Source organism: Megalops cyprinoides, chromosome 2 (genome assembly GCF_013368585.1).
Source record: "Megalops cyprinoides isolate fMegCyp1 chromosome 2, fMegCyp1.pri, whole genome shotgun sequence".
NCBI classification, from domain to species: domain Eukaryota; kingdom Metazoa; phylum Chordata; class Actinopteri; order Elopiformes; family Megalopidae; genus Megalops; species Megalops cyprinoides.
This window is the reverse complement of record NC_050584.1, coordinates 4,081,513-4,103,642: the sequence shown is the minus strand read 5'-3', so window position 1 is coordinate 4,103,642 and position 22,130 is coordinate 4,081,513. Positions and strand designations below refer to the sequence as shown.

Genomic DNA, 22,130 nt, shown 5'->3' with positions numbered 1-22,130 from the left:
CACAGACACACTGAAAAACCTGAAAGGGTATTTTACCATTGTGACAGACGCACAAATTAGAATTATGTAACAGCTCTCCTTTATTTGAAATAGCGCTGCCCCCGACCAAAGATTTTCCTAGTCGATTAGTAGTTGTTAGTTCAAACCATTAGTCTATTAGTCGTCGCACTTTATAACATTAATTTAATTATTAAAATATATTTTTTTCGGGGACATCAGAAAATAGTTTGAGTTCCAAGGCTGAGGAAGAATGTTAGGCTACAAGTAACATTAACACTGTGCTAGTGTTACAGAGAGATACAAAACTGTAATAATGAGCCTTTAAAATATAAATTTTACAAGCACATGCATGAAGCAAGCCGCCTGTTAATGACAATGCTAACGGCAAAAGCGGTAAAGATTCTGAATGTGTCGGAACAACCAGCAAGGAGACTGAACATTTTGTTCATTTATTTCAACACAGTATAACATAATACAACTTATGAACATGAAATTAAACATGCAGTAAGCGAGGTAATTTAGCTTCCCCAGTCCCCAAGAACAATTGGATAAGCCTAATAGCGCATATGACAATATATTTATTTAGTTGCATATAGCCTTAACTTTGCAATTCGTTCATTTTAATTAGGCCATTAATTATTTAGCATAATAGAATAACCCTGCGCGTACGGTCATTTAATGTGTATGCTGAAACCGGTGCGATTAGAACACTAGATTGGAAAAAATTCTACCAAATTTTAGCTTTGAAGAAACAGTTGGGTTGGGTGGGATACCAAAAAGGGCAGAGAGGGAATGTGGATCTGCCATAAAATTGTATGCCATTTGACGGGTATCAAATATTTTAGACCAGAAGTCTGTCAGTTTTGGGCACGACCAAAACATGTGTATGAGGTCGGCAGGGGACTGGCAGCATCTGTTGCAAGCATCCACAACATTGGGATAAATTTTAGACAATCTGTGACTGGTGTAGTAAGTCCTGTGTATGAGTTTGCATTGAATTAGCCCATGTCGAGCACAAATGGAGGAATTGTGAACTAACTCAAGAAAATTGTACCATTGGTCATCTTCAATGTTAAGCCCCAGATCCTGTTCCCATAATTTCCTTGTTTGCTGGGGAAAAATTGAAATAATGGAGTCCATGGTGTTGTAGATATGAGAAATATTCCCTCTCTGATTGGGGTTTACCCTGAGAAGAGTGTCTAATAATGTCTGTATTCAGTTCAGTTTCAGTTCAGTTCAAAGTTTATTGTCATATGCACAGTAAAGAAGTTCCCTGTACAATGAAATTCTTCCTTTGCCTTCAACTTATGAATGCCGTTAAGAGTGAGAAGTACAATTAAGTAGGAAAATACAAGAATTTAAGAAAGAAAATATATAAAAAGGTCCGAGAGTATAAGAAAAATAAATAAACTAAAGGATATATACATTAAATATGCAAAAAGGACATCAGTGCAGTGTAGGCTGTGCAATGTTGATGCAATGTCAGTTCCATATACATGTGGGGGAGGATTTGGAAAGCCAGGGTAGTATTTCTGAACAAAATGCCTAATTTGGAGAAAACGGAAAAAGTGAGACGATGGAAGCTTAAATTTAGTCAACAGGTCAATAAAGGACATAAGGAGGCCATTGTCATAGAGATCATCAATAGATATTATGCCCCTGTCTGACCAGTTGAAAATAATAGTCCATAATAGATGGTTTGAAATTGTGATTGTGGGACACTGGGGCATGGATAGAGGGACCTTGTAGACCAAAATGCTTCCTGAATTGCAACCAAATCTTAAATGACTGAGCGACTCCTGGGCTACTGTTAACATCAGTGGCTGTCACAGGAAGTTGTGAACACAGCCATGACTGCAGTGAGATGTAAGTGGAAGAAGATTCTATTTGGACCCAGGCAGGTTGGTTGGTATTGGAGTCGTCAATCCAGTACAGGAGTTTTTGAATGTTAGCTGCCCAGTAGTAATATAAAAATAGCAAATAGTGCAAATAGCTCACTCTTTCCAAAATTGAGTTTATAGCCAGATAATTGGCCAAATTGTTTTAAAATGTTTAAGACTACTGGGAGGGAAGGATTTGATACGTAAAGGAGTAGGTCATTGGCATATAGTGACAGCTTATGTATTGTTCCCTGGCGAGAAATGCCCTCAAATCTCTCTTCAAATCTCAGCCAAATGGCCAATGGCTCAATGGCTATGGCAAACAATAAAGGGGATAGCGGACACTCTTGTCTTGTGCCACGGTGGAGCTGAAAGGGGGGGTGAGACCATATTGTTTGTTTGTACAGATGCTACTGGGGATGAATATAAAAACTTGACCCATGAAATAAAACCTGGACCTAGACCAAATCTTTCCATCACTTCAAAGAGAAAGTCCCACTCCACCCTGTCAAAAGCTTTCTCAGCATCCAGCGCCACCACAACCTCTGGGGCACTGGAGCTGGGCATGTTAAGTATGTTTAAAAGTCTTCTGATGTTGTGGAATGACTGCCTTCCTAACATGAAACCTTTTTTATCTGATGAAATAATCCCTGGTAGAACCTGCTGTAGATGGACGGCTAAAATCTTGGCAAGAATTTTATTATGTACATTTAACAGTGATATGGGTCTAAAGCTACTACAAAGTAAAGGATCCTTATCTTTTTTTAGGAAAAGAGTACTTGTAGCATTAGTCAAAGTTGGCAGGAGTCGGCCAAGCGATAAAGCCTCATTATACACATTGCTTAAGACTGAAGAGAAGTGGGGAAAATCTCTTATAAAATTCTACTGTGAATCCATCTGGACCCGGTGATTTGCCACTCTGTAATTGCGTTAATAATCACAGTTGGTGAAATAGGTTTGGCTAGATTCTTCACCAGCTCCTGATCTACTCTGGGGAACTCAATGGTGTCTAATATATTGGCTGTACTGATTTCGGGGTGGTCAGAGGCATATAAATCAGAATAAAATTTGATAAATGTTTCATTTATGAGTTTTGGGTCGGTGAGGATGACGCCTAGTGGAGATTTAATCCTTGGGATAAGCCTAGACGCGGCTGCAGCTCTGGCATGCTGGGCAAGGAGCTTGCCAGCCTTGTCCCCTGATTCAAAGACTCATCTAGACTTTAGCAATTGTAATTCTGCTTCAATTGTAGTTAAAAGGTTGAACTCTGCTTGAAGTTGTAAGCGCTTTTTGTAGAGCGTAGGCCTGGGTAATTGGCATAGCTATCATCGACCTCCAGGAGCTTTTGTGCCAGTTCTAATTGTCTGGACCTAGCCATTTTCCTAAGGTGAGTTGTATAGGAAATTATATGACCTCTTAAGTATGCCTTAAAGGTTTCCCACAAAGTTCCCCTTGACACATCTGGTGTGTCATTTATTTCAAAAAATAACTGTATATTTTATCTTAAGGAGTCTACAAGAGTCATTTGCTAGTAAGTGTGAATTGAATCACCAAGGTTTTAAAGTGCAGTTGTGATTGGGAAAATTTATATCTAATGATGTGGGAGCATGGTCTGAAATTACAATACTATGATAGTCACATGAGTGTACATTAGAAAGCAGTCTGTTATCTAAGAGAAAAAAGTCTATATGAGAATACGAGTGGTGGACATGTGAAAAAAAGGAAAAAGATTTTTTATCAGGGAATTTGCACCTCCATGGGTCAGACAAGCCCAGCTCCCTTGCACTCGAATTTAATAACTTAGCAGATTTAGTAAGGGAGTGTGGTCTAGTAGAGGATCTGTCTAAATCAGCGTCTTGTACAAAATTGAAATCCCCCCAATAATAATGTGGTATGCTTCAACATTGGGAATAGAAGTGAAAAGCCTGGAGATAAATTGCTCATCATCCCAATTTGGTGCATAGATGCTAGCCAAAACAACTTGAGTGATACAGTCTCCCTGACACAATAACAAACCGACCAGTTGAGTCAGCTATAATGTTTTCTGGTTCAAATGGGATGTTACTTCGAATCAAAATGGCAGCACCCCTGGCTCTTGCACTAAACTTTGAGTGATATAAATGACTGAATCTGCCCCCTTTAATGCGCAAAATCTCATCACTACATAAATGTGTCTCTTGCAGGAAGATTACATCTCCTCTTAAATCCTGAAGATGAGACATAATCTTATTTATTTTAGTAGCCCGGTTTGCACCCTTGACATTCCAAGATATGAAATGCATATTATTCCCTGTGTTTTTGCTTTCCATACAAGTAGTGATGGGTTATCTTATGATTGTATGATGCAATATGTGTGTATTGAGGGAAAAAAAGAAAAAAAAAAAAGAGACAAGGAGTATAGAATGCAAACCGTCCCCCCCCCCCCCCGTCCCCCCTCCTTTTCTGCAATCTCAGGTGCCAGTGTGCCAGGATCAGAAACTTCAGCTTCTGGCTTTAGATGGTGTGTTTTTGTAAATTCCAAGAGTGTTACTTGTTTTCATTCCATGTTATTTCATTTAACTTTATTTCACACTACGGAAAGCCTAGTGTGAAACTCGTTATGAACTCCTAAAGCTGCTTAACAAACAAACTGATCATTTAAATCAGCTGTGTTGGAGCAGGGAGAGATCTAAAGCATGCAGGACAGGGGGTCTGCAAGGAGAGGTTTGGGAAACGCTGATCAAATGAACCAGACACTCATTTTCGAGTTCTCCATAATTATTAAAGTCGTTTTCTCATGATAAATTATCTTGTTATCTTGAGAAAACAAGCTTTGTTATCTCAAGATAACAAAATAATTAACTCATCACGAGAAAACAACCTTTGTTATCTTGAGATAATCAGATAAATTAACCCATTATCTTGAGAAAATTATCTTTGTTATCTCGAGATAACCAAATAATTAACTCGTGATCTTGAGATAACGGCATAAAAAAATAATTGCAAGCACAGCTGTTCTCGGCTTCCGTATCACACAGCTGCAGTGGCTGCATGTGCAAGCACTGTAGCTTCTAAAATGTGTTCATTAGTGCTCAGGGTGAGTGAGGTGGGGGGATGGGGGGGCTGTCTGATTGGGCGATATGAAAGGTTTTTTTTTCCATATTTGGCGATGTTTGCACAGTTTGCTGTCTTCCAATCCAGTGTTTGCAAAAACAATTAGCTCGTGAAAATTCTTTCACAAAACTACAGTATGTTGACACGTATCCTTGCACATTTTTAAGTGAGTATACAGAAATCCTGGAGCTTTCTTAGTGGGTATACGGCGTAGACCTGTGTCACGTAGACTACACCACTTATCTATATCACTTTCTATATTGGAGATTATCAGTAATCATATTTAATCATTCTAATTTCTTAACCATTTTACAATCAAGCTCAGAGATGCAGCTGTACAAACGCATAAATACCAACATCAAATGCCACAGGAAGGAATTCTGCAGTATCTGAGACACAACAAGTTTACTGATGCCCTACATCATTAGTGAAGCCACAGGATCTGTTCACTGGCATTCATTTGAAAGCCAAAAATCTCTAAGATTTAAGCTATTATACAGATAGCACAGGGATCTGAGCCGACCCAAGCAATCTCACAATCCAAACCATTTCCCTCATATAAAACCACTGAGGTCTTACCTCCTGCTTCTTGAAGTTCTGGACGAAGCCTTCAAACTGTTCATCTTTCGTTTCATCTGCCTTCCCCAACTTCTGCAGCACCTGGGAAACAAAAAGTATTACTTTATTTGAACATTTTGATAATTATTTTATTTTAAATGAATTTTAATTATTTTATTATTAATTATCATTATTAAGAGATGTGTTATATCAGCACACGAGCCTGCATTCATCTTTATCTCTGCTCCTTCATCCCTGAATACCTTGGACCCTGTGTAACTGAAACTCATTATCTTGATGATAATATTGCAGTCTAATATCAGTGACAATTCATGTCAATTTGCCATGAGCACAGCCAAGGTGATCATTGCAATGGCAGTGCAGAGCATTGTGTCCCACCATTTGAATCATTAGGAAGAACTGTTACCCCAAATGACCTTCCTGTCTTATTCCTTTGTATCTACCTCAGTAAAAGAGCTGAACAGTGCAGTGCAACCCCTCTCAACCATAGCCTACCAAAGATTTGCATGCACGTCGGTCAATGACAAATAAAGCTTCTAAAAAGGTGTTTTTTAAAAAAAAATTCAAAATGGATGCAATGCATATTTTTGAGTCTGGAACAATGTGTTTAAACAAGTCTCATTTGGTAAATAACATGTCAAACTGTTTAAATTCATTTTTTGACTGTATTTTTAACTTCACCACCCAAAAAATGTCAGGTGGCGCAGTGAAATCTTTGGCAAGTATCCCTTAGAGTGTCTGCAGTGCCTAACACATTATTATTTTGTGGTTGTGTTTTGTATTTACAATAATTTGAGATTACTGCATTCTAGTGGCCAGGTATTTAGTATCTTTAGCATTCAATTTTACATTTAAAGACAGAAATACAAATGAATGCATTCAATAAAATAGCTATTCACATCATAGTTATCAACCATTTCTTCACTTTAACCTATTATCTATTGGTTTAAATGAATATTTTACCTGGTCGCACCACCTGACGATTTTCAGTTGTGCCGCCTGACAAAATTAGTAATGACAGGAAATATGCATAATAATTGGATTTTTATTTCAAATACAAAAAAGTGTTTTAGTCAACAGTCTATATTGAAGTAAAAGTAGTAAACTGATCAAAAACAGGAAACAGGATACAACACATGAGATCACGTTCGGTACATAGCAACTGGAATAGGCTACAGTACAATAGATTAATTAGATACACTGTAATGGATCATGATTGAACAACAACAAAGTCATGTTAGCTTGATACACTTAAAAAGAAACATCAACTTAAGTCCATTGAAAAATTTAATTTCAAATATCCAAATGCAATTCATCTAAAGTATTCCAAGATTTTAAAACATTAAATGCATACCAACTGGAGTGCAACACTATATAATAACTACATACTAAATGAAAATGGATTGTGATTTAACAACAATGAAGTCATGTTTAACAAAATATTTCAAAACATTTTCAACACTGGTAGAGGGCTAATATCCCATTTCAGGTGTGCATAGTAAAGCAGTCCCATTCGGATCATTGTCATCTTGGGCACTGGCCTGTTTGCAAGTTGACCATTGTGGTATTGAGGCATTGGCAGATATGCGGTCTGCTGCAAAAGCAGGAGATCTCCCTGTACATGATTTTCCCTGGTTCAGTGGAGATGACCTGGTACATCGCCAAAGTTCCCTTTACAGGGGGCACAACCTCAGGGACTGCTTCATCAAATCTTCTGATGTCCTTCTCACTCACCCAGAAGAACTTGATGTCAGATTTTCTCTCTGTTTGGAGTAAAAAGCTGTAAAAATCTTCTGAGGTCTGGACATCTGCACCCCTTTGGACAGCAGAGTCAGCAGTACGCTTGACTGCACCACCAACTCCATCAGGGGTGCCTTTTCCGTGGGACTTCTCAGAGAAGTTCCAGGTTACCTGCTGGAAGCCTGAGAGGAAGGGGATGGTGCTGAGCAAATAGAAATTCTTTTTATTACGATAATGAGTGACTGGACCGTCACTCATCACATGTAAAGTTGTGGGAGACGGATTGCAATTCTCTATCACATCCCTTAGCACTGGCTCCAAGTGGGCCCACACAGCTCTCTCATCATGCCGAAGGGATGCAGAGATGGTGGCATAGGACTATGAGCCAGCTGCTGTATAAGCTGCTGTATAAGCCACAGTCCACATATGTGGACTGTGGCCTGCTTCCGACCCCCTCCAAAATGAAAAGATTGCACCTTGCTATTAAGTTTGCAGGAGAAGTTATCTGAAAAATTCACATGTTGGACAACTTCATTTTCTCTTAGGTTTTCTTTTAAAGCCCTGCACTCTTTGGCTTGGTGCAACCAGTTGTAGCGGTGTTTGGCTAGGCTGTCGAGCTTCTGATTGAAAAGGTTCAACAGTTCAGCACATGTTCCAGTTTTTGCTTCTTTGACAAAATTCATGTAGGTCTTATGCCCCTATGACACAGGTTTTCTTATCCATTGATGCAGTCTCTTCCACCTGGTGTGTTGCAACTTCTACCTCATTGTAGCAGCATTTTGCACATACTGCAGATGGAGTTCAGTCAAGGGTTTAACTAACACACGCCTCTGTTTTTTGTGACTGTATCCCTTCTCCCTGGCAGTATGCGACTGTTCTCATCTCGACAGAGGAAGTCAACAACTCTGTCTTTTCCCTGGATGGCCAATTTCTTTGCAATCCTTGATCTATTCCCTTCAGTTGTAGATTTTGCCTTTTGCTTCTCAGACTTTTTTTTCCTTAATCTTTCTATGCGCTTTTGTAATTTTTCAGATTCTCTTTTGGCAGCTTACATTTCTCTTTTCATTTTGTGCATTCTATTGCGTAACTTTGCTTTCTCTCTTTGCCATTTCATGTTACTACTTGCTACTCTCTGTGGTGTTGAGGATGCTCTGGGTTGCTGTACATCTACACTGACAATATTTTCTCTATCAATGTTGGGAGGGTTAGGCTGAAGCTCTGCTGGGAGTTCTATGGGAGTTGTATCCATTGACTCAGGTGTGAAATTCAAGATTTCCTCCACAGCCAGCCCTTTTCCTTTCCCTGTGCTTTCTCTGGTCTTGCTTCCACTGCTGCCTCACTTTTTCCTTTTCTGTTCTGGACAGCTGGCTGATGGGGGTTTCACAATTTTTCCCTCTCTTGTCCTCCTCTGAAAACTAAACATGAGAACAAATAAACTGGCATTTAAATATCTGAAAGGCCTGACTACTGTATAAAAGTAATACGTGCAAAATAAACTGTTATCCAGACTTGCATTATAGTTTATCAGGATGTATTACCTCTCTTTTCTTTTTGCAAGATATGCTTCTCTTGCAGCCGGATCATTTTTAATGCGCTCCATGCGTTGTGCTGATTATTCTTTGCTTGATAGTGGCATCTAAAATTATTAAATATTATAATCATGAAAAAGGTTTGAAAGTGTATAACATCTTTAACTTAAAACTAATAAACATTTTAGAAAATAACAGAAAATCTTAGATCTTTAAATAACATTATTTATTTCATATAATGACATTCCTTGCAGTTGCACCACCTGACTTACTGGTTGCGCCACCTGACTTTTGCAACTAGTTTCAAATTAAACAGGCTTCTGCTTGGACGCCTGTATTAGCTTTTGCCATTGATGTCAAATTCATAAATATAATTTTTAAATAGAATAATGAGTTTTATGATAAAATAACATTTTCCTAGTTTTACATTGGTTGTACCACCTGACATGGAAAGTGTACCAGCCTACCTATGAGTTGAAAGTAGCTATTTTTATCAATATTTGAGAGAGATCTACAAACCTTTTCACTCAGCCATAAATGTCAGTTGGGGTCCTCTTGATGATGCAATATCCTGTTTACTGTTATTACCTCTTTACTTCATAATAAAAGTCCCATGTTTACGGTCGTGCCACCCTGACATTTGAGAACATACAAATTGCTGGACAAAAGTTTTTCAAATATCTCAACCTCTTTAAAACTATTGGTATTTGTATAATTTGGTTTATTTGAAAGGTTTCAAACATAAAATCATGCCATAGTATTTTATTTTGAATTTACTATCATTAAAATACCATTTTTAATAGTTTGTTTAGTCTGTTCATTTGCACAGACGGTTGCGCCACCTGACATTTTGGGGGTTTGAGATGCCAAAAAATAAAAGAATATATATTATTTGAATGTACTATAAATGTTTTCAAACTAAACAGACACAGCTGCATGGTGTTCTGCACTCTGTATATTTTCCTGATTTTTTGTCCTTTGCCAATCACATGCCTGACAAAACACCAACATACAGTATACACATACTGTACACACACCTACAGATACTTCAGACCTCCTCTACCCAGGCAGCAGCTTCCCTATAGAATGCTACTGAAAAGTGTATTAAGAGAAAGCTTGGAAAGTGAGTAAAACGCTGCTGGAGAACAGCTAAGGAGAATGCCCTTAGTGAAAAACGAAATGGCCTTCATCGATCAATATTAAAGCCTCTGTAGTCTTCAAACATGCTCACATTTGGCAAAAGGCATTTGTCACAGTTGTGCTTCTCTTCTCAGATAAGCATCCTTAGGATTGTTTTCGCAAATTTGTTGACTGCTTTCCACAGATTTGGCGTTCTCCAGCTCCTATTGTACAGTGTCAGTAGACTTCCCATTCCTCAGGCGTATATGTTTATTTCAAGCTTGAAAGATAAAAGCCAGGCAGCACTTTTGCAATGGCAAAAGCTAAGTGGTAAATGCATCATTGCAATACAAGTCCTAGCCCTGTGGCTGGAAATTGGCAGTGATAGTTTAAGGGTGCCCTGTCACGGACTGAACGCCGTGCCATTTGTGGAAGATGCCATCGATTCCGTTTCACAACACTAAAGACATTTCTGTGCACTTGTAAATTCCCGGTGCCGGTGGAACATCAGCGGGATGGGCAAGTTTAAAAATAAAGATGTCTAGCTGTAGGTGAATGGTGGTAAAGAGCAGTTGAAAAGGTGGTAGTTATGCTTAAAAAGAAAAAATAAACGAGGGGGGGTGGAAACAAACTTTAAAAGTTGAAATGATAATTAAGGTAACTACAGCGTAGAGACGCCGGGGAGTCCTGCCGGCGAATCAAACACAGTTAAAAAAAAAAAAACTCTGTAAAATTGAAAGGGAAAGTGTATGAAGAGCATTTTGTTTATTGTTAAATGTTTCACAGGTGGGAGAAGTATTCAATGATTCGTTATGGTAATTGTAATTGGTAAATAAGGGGGGAAACGAAGGAAGTACTTACGCACCGGCTCGCCTTGGTGTGGCTGTAAAGGGGGGGAGGCGGGTGAAACCATGCACTTTAAAAGAGGTGGGTTTCGCCCGGGGCGAACCAAACAGTAAACAGCAGGGGGGGAATGTATGTGAACACACAGCTTCTACGATGGTTGTAAGTGTATTACAGTACCCCTTATTGTATGCTGGAAAAAAAAGTGCTACTCCTGAATAGCAGTTGTCTTTCCTTATGTGTAGTAATAGGAAAAGGAAAACCATGTAAATCAAAGTATGTGTCAGAGTGTTTGTGGTATTCCAGGGGGAGGGGCTTCAGGTTTATAAAGCCTGGGTAGAGCACCCTCGGGTGTCTTTCCAAAGCAAAGTGAAGCACAGGAGAGTACACTAACTCTCCTGGGGTGTGCTATAGGGCCCAATTGGGGCATAGCCTACTAGTACCAGTAAATTCAGGGTAATCTCCTTTTTTTCTTTTCTTTCTTTTGCTTTGCCAAGTTGTGTTGTTTGTCAGTACATGTAGCTGTTGCACTGTAAATACCTCGCATTAGAATTCGGGCACCTGTAAATAAACCACTGGGTTTGGAACTTCCTCGTCCCTCTGACGTTTTTATTACACCAACCGTCGGCATCCCAACATGCCCTATGAAAGTATTCCCATTGTGGCACTTACTACCCATGTTTCCCAAAATGGCACTATATTTCAAAGATGGCACTAATGATTACTATCAGTAGCACTAACTGCCTCATCCTATTGAATCTACCTCTTACACGCCACTCTGGTTAAAAGCATCTGCCAAATGAATAAATGCAAATGTAAATGTCATTCAGTGTGCAGTAATGGGACTGAGAAGGTGAATTAAAACAACAGACTTTTAGAATCTGACAGTAAATTCACTATTAAACCTCATGACCAATGGTTTACTTTAAATCTTTTAAACACACTTACATGATGTTCATGTTTAAAACTGCTGTGTCGACAGTGCCAGTGAGAAGATGCCTTCATTTCTACCAGTTCAGGCATCAGCAGAACTAGAATTAATACAAGTCAGATTGTATGATCACATTTGCTGAAGTCCACATTTGCCAGCTCACACAGTGTCCAAACAAAAGTTCAGATGGTTTGGCTATCAGACATTTTTAAGGTGGGCAGTCTGCTCTGGTCACCCAGGCTTTCATCAGGCTAGTGTGAAGTACAATGAGAATGTGTTAAAACTGAAATTCCCAAATACTAGACTACCTCTTTACAGCTGTTTTACCCACAAAAGCCATAGACTAATCCACAGTTGTAAATGCAGTAGCTGGCTAGATTATTAGCAGACTGCCTGGCCAGACAGGACAAGACAGCCCTTTTCTGCCTCTGACAGAAATTTTTGCTATACAGGGAACAAATATCTTCTTGCTTTTTCTCTCCCTTCCTTGAATTCTTGACTTTATATTTTGAATACAGTGTTAAAGGTCTCAGGACAATATTCAAAACATTTCTGATTCTTTTTCAAGAATTTAGAATGAATAATGTATTATGAGTGCTATGAATAATGTAATATGAAAATATCTTAATTGACTTCATCACACTATTCAAAATGTTAATATAGATCACAGTGGTTTTGTTGCTCTCTAGTTGTCCAACATCAATATAATATTGCAACAGCTTAGCAAATGCTACCCTGTCAAGTGAAGGCTAAAACGCCATGGAATGAATGTTGATCTGCAGTCACAGCTGTTAAAATGTTTAAAAATACAAAATATGGTTGCATTGTTTGCATATGGTTGCAACTCTTTTTCTGCAAACTCTTGCCATTTTGCCACAATGCTGAAGCCATGTCATGCCATGCGATACATCAAAAATTCTCATAACATTTGTGCAATGGAACCTAAGCCTCTTCAGGACAATTGCCAACTGGGAACAGGATCGTTGTGAAAAATAGGTTATCATTTGCTACGCTGTATGTTCAACGCCATTAATAATTTATTGATCAAGAGAAAATGTACTTCAAAATAGAAAATGTTTCAGCTCATAACGTGAAGTAACATGGCTTTTAACATTAACATTAGCTATGTTAGCTAGCTAACTAACTTAATGAGATGAGTATTCATCATCCAGAGAGCCAACGTGCCACCTCTTCAGATGCGCGAGCAAAACTGATGTGCTCCCATGCCAGGCATGGGGTCACACCGGTGTCATTAGCCGTTTAGCGCGTATGCTAAAACCGGTACGATTAGAAAACTAGATTGGAAAACTTCTAGCTAATTTTAGCTTTCAGGAAACAGCACTTTAACATTAAAAATATAGCAAATGCTAACTGAAACTATGAGAAGCTTAATAATACTACTGAAAACATAACAAACCATGTAACGTAACACACACTACATAGCATAAAAAAAGTTACGTGCGAAAGGGTTAAGAGTGAAATGCTGCCACATTTTTGAGGTCTTTGGTCGTGAAGGTGTTGCCATCTCTGTTGTTCACTCCAGTAAAGCAACGTAGCTTAGGCTACATGTCTGAGCATTCCATGTCAGCACAAAAAACACGCGCAATGACGTCACCAACTAACCTACAATTAAATTCGTTGGCAACTAATTTGGTCATCGATTTTAGTCGACTACGTCGATTATTCGTTGCACCCCTAATTGAAGGCAAAGGACTGTAACTAGCATCGGGTTCATAATGACACATCTACACAGCAATCTTAAGATGAAAATTATACATTGGGAAAACTGTAAAAGGAGCACAGTGAGTACACTGAATGCCCCCCTCAGTTGTTTTTGCACAGTGTGGTGTCTGTCATGATTAATCGTGGACAAACCGAATGTGGGTCAGTAACAGCCAATCTGAAATCTGAAATCATTTATCCTAACAATCAATCTCATAACCTCATATTCAACCCCATGTTGAAAGGATTTGCATGGTAAAAATGTGGGATATGCATCAGACAGCATCACTTGATTCATCCCTTGTCCCTTCAATTCAATTTTCCAGAACTCAGGATTTGTTCACTGCCATTCATTTGAAAGTCAAAAATCTCTCAAATGTAAGCAATCTGAGCCAGCCCAACTAATCTCACAATCTAAACCATTTCCCTTACATCGAGCCACTGAGGTCTTACCACCTGTTTCTTGTAGTAAACCAGGAGGTATCTTTGCTCTTTTAATAGTTATTCAGTAGGGAATTTCCCAAGCCTCATAACAATGGGGTCTGGTTTGCCTGAGTACTGCAACACTATCCAGAGGAAGCCTTCTGTCATTTAGATGCCAGTGAACTGAGAGTTTGTGCTCTGTGTGTTTGTGTGTGTGTGTGTGTTTGTGTGAGTGTGTGTGTGTGTGTGTGTGTGTTTGTGTGAGCGTGTGCTTATGCGTGTGTTGTAGACAGAGAGGAGAATCCAGGCTTGTTTTATCCTCAGCTGACATGAATTGGGTCATGAAAAGCTCTGGAACACTGCTCAGCCAGCTGTCAGTGGGCTACTCTTCCCTTTTCTCACATTTTGTATTCACCACCAAAGTCCAAGCCCTACATATGATACAAAAACATCTTCTTTTTTGTCAGACATTGCATGCCACATGTTATATCACAGAGAAGCTGAAATGCTGCAGGTCATTATTCTTTGAAAGGCTATGTTTAGTTTTGCTCTGTAGCTCAGAAATGATGGTCCCGAGTCTTGTTCAATAGTCAGTTATATTGCTTCAAACAGTACATTCTAAATGGGCCCTTGAATAATTGCTTCAAAATGATCTTTGTAAAACCTAGAGGACTAGTCCATTAGTGACTCCAAAATGACTTGTCAAAATGAGTAAACCTGCGCACAATATTTTTTTTATAAGACATATGGATGTTCATTCAATATTCATAAATGTGCATTGCCACATACTGCACACATTACCACAGATTATGCAAATTTGTTTTTTCTCCGAAAGTTTGTTAGATGTTATGCGTTTTTATGAAGTTATGAATTCTGCTATTTTGTACCCTAACTAAAATGTTACCACAAAAAGATAACATAATTATCTCCATTATGTCATCCATAGCCCGCTTGCATTTGATACTTGATAACTATTTGATAATGGGAGATTAATGAGAGAAGTAGAATAGCAGAGTAAAAAAGTAAATACAAAGGTACAAAAGTAAATATAATACAAATGTGTTTTCCATCCAGTACAGTTGGCGTGACTGAATTTCTAGCGTCCTAAATCCTGCAAGCCCTTCAATGCAGTATATCTGTACAGCTTTAGAAAGTCCAAAGGTGTTAGACAGAGACATAATCAGTCACAACCAGGGTGATGCAGCCATCAGAGAGGCCTGTAGGTCTATCTGTTAACCGTAAAGGAGACACATTCATCTGTCGTGCTCAATAGAGTCTGTGCAAAAGAGCAAGGATATCTCTCTGCTTCTCAGAGCTTGTTATTGTATGAGTCAGACACCACTGCCATTTCTCACATGAAAGACTGGCCTGGAATCAGTTTCCTATATGAAGAATAGGAATTCAATGTCCTGGATTTACACCATAAAAATAATTTACTACCCTAGCTAAAAATGTGTCGAAAAGTGCCGAGACTGATGGAAGATAGCCTGTGATGTATCTATTGTCTTGGCTGGACACACAACGACAACTGAGGGATCTTTTTTATTTTATTAAATTAATCAACTGATTATTATTAAACAACTGATCTGTTTTACTGCACAGTGCACCAGGGTGATGTTTTTCCCAAAGAGAAATGTGGAGGCTGCATTTCACTCCACTTGCACAACATTCATATTATTTTCAAAGCTTTGCTTTGCCCCGCTCCCAGCCTGGTCCCCGCCCACCTGATTTCCTCATTGCCTTCACCTGCCTGCCTGCTCACCTGCATCCCATCTCCTCGTCACCCCAGCCCTATATCTTCCCTGCTTGTCTCTGTCTCGTTGCTAGTTCGTTTCAGTGTTTATTACCTGTCTCGTCCCCGCCGTAGTTTTCCTGCTTCTTCGCCGCATTGCCGATCCTGCCTGTTTCCTGACTACGATTTCTGCCTGCCGCTTGGACCCGATCGCTTACTACTCACCTGCCTGGTTCCTGACCCCGTCTGCCCCGACTCCCGATCCTGGATTTGCCCCTGGACTGCTTCTCTGTGTTTCGAACCCTGCCTGTCTCTGGTCTTACGAACTGCCTATCGATTTCAATAAACGCCTGGAACCGGAATATCCTGTGGTCCGCGTGTGTGTCCCAGTCACCGGCTTAACAGAAACACCATCTAAATGCCATTTCCTGTTAGCACAGCCATGAGTACGTAATGGACATCTCATTTTGGCCTAACTAGAATGATCTCTCCCCCATTTCTGTTAGTACTGACATAATCATAATTCTTTCCTCACTTTCTGAATGATCTAGTTCCCAAAAGGGAACTGAACAGGAATTATTTGATGGAAATACCACGCACAGTAAGAAGCTGCACGCCACCTGCCAACTCAGGCAATTAAAGTCAGAAATTACTAACATGGTGCAAATTTGAGAAAAAATAGTTGATGAACAAAAACAAAACATATGACACGTGTTGTTGGTGCCCAACCGCCACGTAGATACTTAAAGCAGCTTAAGGTAAACATGACTTGACTTCAAGCTTTCAATAATTACACTTAAACTGGAGCTTTGAAATAAGCTAAAAGTACTTTAATATTTCTCTAAAACATGTCCTGCATACCTTCTCCAATTGCCTTTAAAAATAAGCAAACAGAGAACATGTTCTGTTACTAACAACAAATTTTACAATAAGGTAATGCCAGAGCTCTACACAGATCTCATTGTGATCCAAGAACAGAAGTCAAGAGGGACACAACTGGATAGGTTTTATTTCAGTCTATTTCAAAGAAGCTCTACAAATATAGTGCAGGTGTCGGTACTTCAGCCCCCTAGCTGTTGTTTTGGTTTCTCCCTGTCTGTCAGTGTCATCCATGTGCTTTTGTTCACAGTTCCCATGTGTTCCGGCCCTGCCTCGCTCTCCGCCCTGTCCCCGCCCACCTGATTTCTTGATCGTCTCCACCCGCCTGCCTGCCCACCTGCATCCTATCTCCTCGTCAGCCCCAGCCCTTTATATTCCCTGCTTGTCTCTGTCTTGTTGGCAGTTTGTCTCAGTTTTGTCTGTTTCATACCTGCCTGATTATTTAGATTATTTATTGTTGTTCATCTCGTACTGATTTCTGCCTGACTTCTGACCTCGTCCCTGCCTGCCGCCCTGCCTTGGTTGCCTGATGTGCCTGCCTGCCTGGTTTGACCCAGCCTGTTCCTGTTTTTTTGATCCCTGCTCCTTGTTGATTCTGCCTCGGACTGCCTTCCTGGTTTTTGACCCTGCCTGTTCTGCCACTACGAACTTGCCCTACGATTTCAATAAACCACTTGGAACCTGAGCACGCTTGGTCTGCGTTTGAGTCGGTGCCTGCGCTCTGACAGTAGGGCCCTAAGGCCCATCATTATAAGAGCTAATCTGAGCAAGATGAGTTCAGGTTTGACTGTGTCAATGAAGAAAGCCCTGCCTCTCCAATCCCATGAGGTAGCCCTTGGAAGACTTCCTGGACAAAAAAAACAACACAAAGTAGAGGATGTGTGGAGACACCCCAGCTATGGTAACTATGTGCCACTGACAGCAAGATTTATCCAGTCCTGATGTCATAAAATAAACAAAACGATAACAAAAACACAAAATGCACATTTATTTCTACTTTTGAAAATTTGTAAAATGAAAATTATGCAACAGGTTGAATTCTTCATTCTGGATGACCGAACCCTCTGGACTTGGATCATTTAAATGCTGCATCAGCCAAAGTTTAGAAGGGTCTCAAAAACAAGCAGGAGTCAATTTTTCACTGAGGTGATTCTGGAAACCATTATGGCAGTTACTTTCAATTGGACTCAATCTGCCAGACACTAACACCAGCAGTGGGGAGGTCTCTTATGACCGTATTCGGGAAGCAGGGAGTAACTGAGAAGCCTGGTTAAATCCAGAGCTCATGTATGATTGATAAGGAAGCCTCTGTTCCTACAGGTGGAGAATAGAATACTGTATGCAAAGAAGGCTCTCTCTCACCTTCTTTCTCTCTTCTTTCACCACTTCTATTCTCTCAATCTCTCTTTTTCTCTTGGTCTCTGGATAGCGAGCACTCTCACGTTATGCTACATCAATAGAAACAGTCTTGCCAGTGCATTCTGCTGTGACTTGGTCAGGCAGATCAACACCCAGTGTCACATCTGGACCAATAGAAAATGGATGAGCTCATGTCTGTAGGGTAGGGCTACATTAACATTTCATTTGACGGGCTGGGGTAGAGCTTTTCAGAGGGATGAAATAAACCTGCTGCAAGTCACAGTCTGCAAATGGTATGGGAGAGTGTGACATATGTTTACACACATGGTGGTAACTTTTTAAATTGCTTAACATGTTGTACACCTGTTTGCCCAGAGAGGTTTGCACGTTTTATCATACTACTTAATTAACAACTTAATTAGGTTAGTGATACATGGTGCTAGTCTGTCTCAGAGGACAGGTGTGGAAGATAACCAGCTGGGAGCATACAAATTATTCCCTGTGTCGCAGCAGGGTTTGACAGGACATGTGAGAAATCTGTTCATTCTGGACAATATATGCAATAGCATATATTTATCAAATAAAGCAATAGCAGTGTACTCACAGGTAATATATTGAGACAGTTCAGTGAAATTCATAATTTTTACAAAACATGAATATTGAAACTGTATGTAGGCTTGTCCTAAAGAAGAAAATGATGAACATTGAATAAAATGCCAGTGACACAAAGCAAGATGGCCACAGAATGAAAGAACTGTCATGCATGCATTCTCATTGCCACAACTCACCCACGAGGTCAATCATGCTGGACGTTTGCAACAATGTCTGAGAGACAACATTTCATGGAATCATTTGAGTGACACAGTGCAAGCTTTCATGTAGTGGTATCTTCTATGAAATGCAGAATGGCCATCATTAAAAGAGGACAGGGGATTTCTTGCTCTCTACATGTAACAGAAATACAGACACAAATCAGCAGTACCACTCTCTTCTGGTGTGGTGGAGACCACATTCCTACTGCAGCAAAATGTTTGCTGAATACTGAATACATCCATTTTATCAGGCGGTACAGTGGGTAACACAAACACAGCTCTCCAGGTAATGTCTGAAAGCTAGGATTCCCCATTAAGGCAGAAAACTGTTTATTCACCCACATGATGTATTAAATGTCAGCTTCTACTTAGGGCAGACATTCTGTGCTCCACATGCAAATCCCAGTCCAATGAAGAGAACTGAGGATGCACATAAAGAAAGACAGCACCATTATTTATGAAATAAGTCACCAGTGGCTGGGAACAGCTGTATCCTCTAGGATGTAAAAAAGGTACTGGACATGATGAAGCTAATCAACTTATGTTCAAACGTCATCATATGCCCTGCTGTATTCTATATCAAGAGGATGAATCAATATCTGTCTGTTACTTGTTGAATAAATGCTATAAATGTTGTTTCCATTTGCTCAAGAAAGAGAGTTGTCTGTTTCATGATGACTGTCAATTAGTTAGATGGGGAATAGGTGAATCAAAAACTATGATTACTTCCACTGTCTTAAACAGCTTCTGCAGCTGTAGCCTTAAGAGTTTGCATAAACCAGTGGACAAGTGGACAACCCCAATCCATTTCTGGGGAAGTAAGCTCTGGATTCATTCAGGAAGTGGTGACAAATAAAAGCATGTGTCACGGACAATGCATGTTTTTTTTCTGCTGCTCTGCTGAGGAAGATCTGTGCAAGTGAAGATTCTATACGCGACTCCACATGAAAATACTTGTTCTAAATCAGAATCAAGTACGTCAGAATAAAGATTCTCTGGGTGCGCGCTGGTTTTCAGAAATCAAGGAGCGAGATTGTAATTTGTATCCTTCCCTGTGCAAGTGCACAACAAGTAATCTACAGACGCGGCAAAGATGAGCTATTCATCCTGCAACATAGTTTACTACTCCTCCTGGCACGAATCCATGCAAAGGAATAGTTTTGCTAGACTTTTGAAACCATTCAGGGCTTTTTTTTTCAACATTTAATACAGACATACACTTGTGAACTTGGTGCAGTCTATTGGTCCTTTTCGCACCACTCTAATATCTCTCACGCTCACAACAGTTTACAGATTCTGAACTTGAGTAAACTTCATCACTTACTATACGGTCTGCTTGAGCTGTGTTGCCAACTTTGTACTAGCTAGTTAGCTAGCTGACATGATTTAAAAAAAAAAAAAAAGTTGTTAAAATCAAGACTGAATATCCTGAGAAAAGCACAAAAGCACTGAAAATGTTGCTTCCATTTCCAACATCCTATCTCTAAGAAGCAGGGTTTTCCGCAATGACGGCAACAATTGGAATTACGTGGCTGGAATTACGGAAGGAAGTTGCGGTCAAACTTGATAATATGATTAATTTGCGTTAAAACATTAACGCCTTAAAGTTTCGCGATTAATCGCGAACGAGCGTTAATGTTGACAGCCCTAATATATACACATATACATGGCAAACCAGGAGTTAATTCGATGCTGGACAGAGGTATAGAATAAATTAACACCTTGTTTATTTTTAAAAGAACATATTTCAGTTTAAGTTTCTCAAAGACTGGTCACAATAAAAGTTATTTACAGAAGTGCAACTTAAATGTTTTCTCACACTGGTCCTCCATATATACCACTATAAACACTTTTCTGTTGGTCTGGGATACTGCAGTCAATGAAAGTGATGCCAGTCTATCATTATTGTATCTTTTGCACTATTAAGTACAGACTAACAATGAATTAGTAGTTTTCTGACTGAAATACCATAGAATGGTTAATAGAATCATTTCCCTGCGATGTGTATTCAGCAATACAGGCCAGGACAGACAGTAAATACATCTTTACAACAAAAATTGTGTGGGATGGCATTATGACACACACCAGGATTTCCCATTAGTTATTTACAGCCCCCTGTGAATCAAAGTCTGTCATGAAACCCCTGACTGTCAGATCTCACCATAGGGGATGATGTATAGCAGATATTAATGATGAGAAGAGATATGTTTTTTTTTCACACATTATTACAGGGAGGGAAATGCACAAATTTCTTCAGTAACTACACTTTATTAAAGAGCCCAATACATTTAAGCAAATAAAAACTATATTAACATCGTTAACGTTTAAAATGTGATCATTATGACCATAATACAGCAACGAGCAACGATCTTACAGACATTTTTTTTTTTTTACTGCCAATGCATCGGCCATATTTGGCCCTGTAATTAGTGAAATTGTTCTTAAACTTGATCTGCTGTTGAACTTGACATGGTTCCTTACATTAGTGTTGAGCAGAAAAGATCTCTATCTTCTCATCATGTCATGTGTCTAGCCCTTCTTCAGGTATCCAGGTTTCAGGTATCACTGGCAGCCCTATTTGATCTTCATCCTTGATGGCCTCATCACTCTTGCTACCTCAGCTCTGAATCTCAGCCTCTGCCATTAAAACCAGGACTGTAGTGCCAGAAAATATATCAACATTTTTCTGGGGCCAATAAAGAAACTTTGGTAAAACTGGTATATTTGTGAAGATGAGTGTGTGTTCATTGCTAAGTGTACCTTATGGGGTATAACGCAAACCTGCCAATGGAAACATTACATGATCAGGTTACACATGTTTTGCTTTAGCAATGATGATGATGTTCCTACCATTGGCTGAATGTTCACAGCGGCTTTTCAACTATATCTGTGCATGTGTGCATTTCCAGAGTATGAGTATGTGCTTGTGGGGTGGAGCTGGGGGGTGGGGGGGGGAAGTTGCATTGCCAAAATTTTCCAGCTGAAGCTGAGAGGTCTCCACAGAATCCCTCAGATAATACAGTATAATAGATACAGAGATACAATATAAAGCCAATTAAATCAAGCTCAATAAGATAATCGTCATGAAATGATGCTTTCTGAGGAAAGAAACATGCCACTTCAAAAAGTATGCCACCTGCAAGTATTTTAGGTTTTGTAAATTCAAAGTAGCATTGATTGATTTTTCAGGAGAATGTGCTCCAGTGACTCCTACATGTAGTGTTGGCTTACCCAAATAAGAGTAATCATCAATATATTCCCACTACAAATGAGTCATATTAACTCTCCCATGGATACCCTGAATACTTGAAAAATAGCAGAACAGTATTAATATAAAATGCAACTAAATTACTAAATCTGTATTTGATGGAGATGACCTATGACCTTCCCTTTCCATTGCATAAGGCACAGCAATGTTAATATCTCATTATGATAATTTAGCACGTTTCCTATCTGCCTCCAAAGAGACAGTAATTCCAATCTTGCAAT

The 22,130-nt window shown here is 39.5% G+C and overlaps 1 protein-coding gene across 1 annotated transcript in view; it reads right to left on the bottom strand.

The window, feature by feature from the left end:
- LOC118773760 (amphiphysin-like) overlaps nt 1-22,130 on the bottom strand; it is a 109,238-nt gene that overhangs the window by 86,194 nt on the left and 914 nt on the right. The window contains exon 2 of the mRNA XM_036522834.1: nt 5,553-5,633. Within this exon, the coding sequence (XP_036378727.1) occupies nt 5,553-5,633 (81 nt within the window). The remainder of the gene's footprint in view (nt 1-5,552; nt 5,634-22,130) is intronic.